At 49.4% G+C, this 5,113-nt stretch overlaps 1 protein-coding gene across 2 annotated transcripts in view; it reads left to right on the top strand.

Moving 5' to 3' along the window:
- ST6GALNAC1 (ST6 (alpha-N-acetyl-neuraminyl-2,3-beta-galactosyl-1,3)-N-acetylgalactosaminide alpha-2,6-sialyltransferase 1) overlaps positions 1-5,113 on the top strand; it is an 18,600-nt gene that overhangs the window by 3,713 nt on the left and 9,774 nt on the right. Inside the window, exon 2 of one of the 2 annotated variants that reach the window (XM_012662276.1) lies at positions 2,689-2,698. The exons of the other annotated variant lie outside the window; for it this stretch is intronic. Coding sequence (XP_012517730.1) covers positions 2,689-2,698 — 10 coding nt within the window. The remainder of the gene's footprint in view (positions 1-2,688; positions 2,699-5,113) is intronic. 2 annotated transcript variants of the gene reach the window in all.

The raw sequence follows: 5,113 nt of genomic DNA, 5'->3' as shown, positions 1-5,113 counted from the left end.
GCCTCGGCCTCCCAGAGTGCTAGGATTACAGGCGTGAGCCACCGCGCCCGGCCTGGTCTAGAGATTTTTGAAGGCAAAATTGAATTCTGAAGGTATTGGAATTGTCCCTGGTCTAAGGTACCTGGGAAGAGATAGAACCTCCCTGCCCCATCCCAGGTGTTCGTAGCCCAGGAGGCTGGGGAACAGAAGCTCACCGCTATGGGGGGGGGCTCCAGTTACCTGCTAGAGCCAAGTCTTGGGACAGTCACTGCTCAGCCTTGGAAAAAGAGGGAGCATTTTCTCGGTGCTGGACCAGGATTCTTGCTGCCCCTCCCTCCAGCTCCCCTAACCTCCCCCTCACCTCAGCGCCACCTCTCCCACCCCAAGGCTGGGTCTGAGCTCTGGCCTGGCTGAGGGGCGTAGAAGAGCTTTGAACCAGGGGGGCACCCAGAGCTTTAGACTGGATTACACTGAATTCCTCTGTGTGTGTGTGTGTGTGTGTGTGTGTGTATCTTGTAATTTTTTTTAGACTAAATTTTAGTCATCGAAAGTGACTATAACATTGTGGAGTCTGCCAGAGACATTAAGGGATAGGAAAAGGGCCACATGCTGAGACTGCTCCAGAAACTGTTTACATAAGGAAGTTCCAGAATGACTGACAGGGACAGCAGCGCAGTGGAATGGAGAGGTCCCTGGAGGGGCAGATTTCATGTCTGTTGAAGCTTCAAAGAGAACATGGAGTTTGAGAGACAGGCAGGGCTTGGCTGAGTAGTTAGGGAAGGCGTGGAGGTGAGGAGAGTCCCTGGATCAGGGAATAAGGGGGCCAGGCCAGGAGCAGAGGAAGGGCCGGCGCAGGGCGGGGCCCGGGGCTGCTGCACAGGCTTTCGGGCGGGGAGGCGTCCTGCAGCTGGTGTTTTAAGGCGATGACTCCTCTGCCGGAGCGAACGGGGTGGATTGGAGGGCAGAGCAAGTTAGCTCTCAGGCTTGACCAGTGGTGGCAACCGGGAGGGACGGAGAGATTCCTCCAGCAGGTGATCCTGACACGGAGGGGGGAACCCAGATGGCAGACGCAGTAGGAGGCGATGTTAGCAACTGAAACACGACAGAGAGGATCTGGCCTAAGACAGCGACAGTGGGACTAGGAAGAAGTGGAAATAAGAGCTATTTTGAAGGAGCGGGAGGAAGAGGGGAGAGGCAACGGTGACCGTGGGTTTTGCAGTTTGGGGACTGGCCGTGGCCCTTCTTTTCCCCACAAGGCCATGGTGACAGTAAAATCAGAAACAAAATCAATAAAACGTGGACTTTGGTTTACGAGGGTCACCGTTGCAGTGGGGACACATCGTTATTGCTTCAGAACTGGAACATTTCCAGAGTCACCTGTGTCCCGGGAGCTGCATCGTTATTCTGACCTTCACACTTGTTGCCCAAAATTAGCATTTTTATTCTTTTTCAAAAATGACGAATATGAGGCTCAAAGAGGTGAAGCCCGATCCCACCCCGCCAAGAAGTAGCAAAACGGGTATTTGAACAAGGGGCTCCAAATGCCATGTTCCTCCCCGGCTCCTACGGCGACTCTCCGGAGATTAAGCCTAATGCAGAGGGACGCGGGAAGCAGGGGAGCGCGGGAAGCAGGGGAGCGCGTGACGCCGTCCGTGGCGAGCAACACCTGCGTGAAGTCCGCTGGCACAAGCGCTGGAGCAGCAAATTGAGATTAGTTCCAAGCGGGGTAAGGAGAGCACACTGCCCGAAGGCTGCGTGGCGTGTCGGCAAGCGGGGACATTGCAGACTGAGGACGATGTAAGTGATGGCCCAGGACTGGGAAAAGTCAGGTGTGTTCAGCAATGCCAGACGATGACTAAAGTAACCCATGCTGGTTCAGCACTCACGGTGTGCCAGGCACTGGTCTCAGAAAATCACAGCTACTAATCACACCTCCGGCCTTTCAGGCAGATACTACTATTATCATCGCCCCACTTTTATCATAAAATAACTTGCCCAAGGACCCCCTGGTTAAGCCCAGACAGGCTGGCTCCAGAGTCCAGCCCCCCAGCCCTGACGCCAGGCGGGTGTCACACCACCCCCACCTCCCTCTGTCCGATTCATCCTGACATGATGTCACAAGCCTCTGGGTACAGATCTTTTCTGCCAGTCCATGAATTTATCGTGGCAGTGGTTTAGGGTGGAGTTAACGAGGCCCCGAGCAAGGGGAGTGACTGGGAAGAAAGGACTGAGACTCGGTCGGATCAGCTGGAGTTGGCAACAGACAGGACGGTGGGAGGAGCGGTTTGGAAGAACTCACAGACGATTCTGTGATTTCAAACCTATGTTATTGGGCCACCTCTCATATCATCTCAAGATATGACCAAGTGCATCAAACTGACAAAAGCTTTGGTGTCAGTCTCCAGTTTGCTCACCGATGTGTAGGCGCAGTCTAAGAGCGTGAGTCTGCCTGGCTTTCCTAGTCTGGTATATGTACATTTTGGAAGAGCCGTGCCTGTTTTAGCTTTAGGATGATAATTAAGAGTGAGCTGTTAAACTGGACCTGTGGATTCTGTTTTATTTGTTTTGGTATAAGAAATAGAACTTTATTTTCTATTATTATCACCTCCTGATTCCTGATTCAGGACCCCCATCCATCAAGCTGCAGGAAAAGTTAATCCCAGCTGTTCTCTCCCCTGACTCACCCCCAGGATGGTAACAGGGCTACAGGACCCCTGCTGTGGTGCCACTGCATGGGAGGGGGCAGCCAGTCCGTAGGCATTGAGCCGTCGTCCCTGTCCATTGGCTCGTCGGGTCCACCTGGGCGAGTTTTCTGACTCTGTCTACCGTCCTGCCTTCCTGGGCTCCGCATGCAGCCGTGTCCTTTCAGGTCTTGTTCAGACCCTTGGAACACTGCCAGGAAGTGGGGTACTGGGACCCTTTGACCTTGGGACCTGCAGATGCCTCTCTTCTCTCTACTCTCCCTCCTCCTCTCACCCCTGCCCCACCCCAGTAAACCTTTCCAGGGAAGGGACTATGATAGTAGGAAGTAGCAGAGCCGGTCTCCCTCCTAACTTCTCCAGGGTATTTTGTCTCTTTCACCAAATCTTGAACATGGACCTGACTCTTAACTGCTGGGGGAGGGGAGGAGGGGGTGGAGAGGAAAATAATTAAACAACATTTCAAAATAGGATGCAACTCCATTTGAAAGTATGGTAGGCACAGAAAAGGGGTCTGGCTGTTCATGCTCTGAGGTGCTAACAGGAGATTCTTGGAAGGGATGGAACAATAGATTGATATTAAACTTTTATGTTTAAATGCATTTTCTGTTTTTCCTGCAATAAGTACACATTACTTTTGTAAAAAGAAAAATAATTCATAAAAGTTCATTTCTGAAGACTCAGGAACAAAAGACCCAGTTTGGGTGTCACCTCCATATTGAAGTGTCCCCCCAGCCCCACTGTCACCTTAGGCCGTGCCCCCACTGCCCTCTGTCTCCCACACATATGACTAATGTCATCGTACCCGTGACACTTTGTCGCAGCTAGTTAGACTGTGAGTTTCTTAAGACCAGCGACCATAGCTTTTTGTCTCTAACCCCTAACAGGCAGCTCCAAATGCCTGGCATACAATGGCCACTCAGTAAATGTCTGCAGAGTGAACATTGCATTGTGTTTTCAATTCCCATAGAATTTGCAATAAGATGTCTCACTTAGTTTTCAAAGTTTTTCTCTTGGATTTTTTATTTTTATTAAGGTAACATGCAAATATTTTAAGTCAAACAGTATGACGAGGCTCGCATCAAAATAGAGCGGTCCCAATGCCTTTCCTCACGCAGGGGTCCTGTTTCCATAGCAACTACTTACCTCTTTCTGCTGTTCCTTTTGGAATTGGCCACCCATATTTCTGAATAACATGCCTATCCTGCTATGTCTTGATTTCCCAACTTTAGGTAGCAAAGTGCAGTCAGTGGAATATTATTTACCCATGGCCTTGCAGGCTGCCATCCCTTTAGATTGTCATCTCTGGACTTGTGAACCCAAAGGAGAGCTGATGGGAGGGGGTATCTCTCTGTTGCTATGTGTCACACGACGTTAACAACTGGCCCAATGTGACTCACCTGCGTTTGTAGAACATGGCATTTTTTACACTGGCTAGTAAAGGCCTCACGACAGTTTTGTGGAATAGGTATTAAGATTTTCATTAATGGATGGGGGAACGGAGGCCCAGCGCGTCCTGTGGCTTGCCAGAGCTCACGGCGCTGCTTGGGGGCAGTGCTGGCGCAGATCTCAGCCAGGGCTCTCTCTGTCCCAGCGTGTTCCCTCGTCCATTTGCCAAGTGCCAACGAGTTAATTTTCTGTCAGAGTAAAGTTCACTACAACGTGAATACAGGAATACGGCCAGTGGAGCACCAGAGGTTAAGTCAGGAGTAGGTGACGGCACAACCGGCCAGATGGCCGCCGCACACAGCTCATATCGCCTTGCAGAGGATGGGCTCAATTTGCTCTAATAGCCCCTGCGTCATCAGGAAGCAGACATGATAAAATCCTGACCCTGACACTGCCGAATGCCACCAAGGCTGTGGGTTCTGTGCCGGAGGACTTCGGGAGCTGTTCCTGCCCAGTGAAAACGGGGGCCCCTGTTCCCACTCTCCCCCTTTACTCTTCTCCCCCAGTGGTTTGCGTTATTCAATTGTCCGTTGTATTATATTTTCTAGTAGAACATAAACTGGCTGTTTTTTAGGTGAAAAAAAGTCACATTTTGACAATTCTGTACATTTCAACATAATAGCAATTGCATTTCTTGTATATTCTACTAAAATTTTTCAAGTTGTACAAACTTCATGATGAAATTATACATTGCACATTTCCTGGCTTTAAACTGAAAATTATGTTGCAGCAATAAGGACTATTTTTGAAAGATGCGGCCTCTTGAATTCTGTGGAAATATGAAACAAGTTCCAGGTAATTTTATGTGGGTGTCTTTTTAAAATTGATATGTAATAGTTGTACAGATTTTGGGGGTACATGTGATTTTTTAATGCCTGTAACAATGTGTAATGATCAATCAAGGTAATTGGGATATCCGTCGCCTCAAACGTTATCTTTTTTTTTTTTTTTTTTTTTTCAATAAAAATTTCTGGACATTGTAGAAA

The sequence above is a fragment of the Propithecus coquereli genome, unplaced genomic scaffold (genome assembly GCF_000956105.1).
Source record: "Propithecus coquereli isolate 6110/MARCELLA unplaced genomic scaffold, Pcoq_1.0 Scaffold76, whole genome shotgun sequence".
NCBI lineage: Eukaryota > Metazoa > Chordata > Mammalia > Primates > Indriidae > Propithecus > Propithecus coquereli.
The sequence above is the reverse complement of the archived record's forward strand: the minus strand, read 5'-3'. Positions and strand labels throughout refer to the sequence as shown.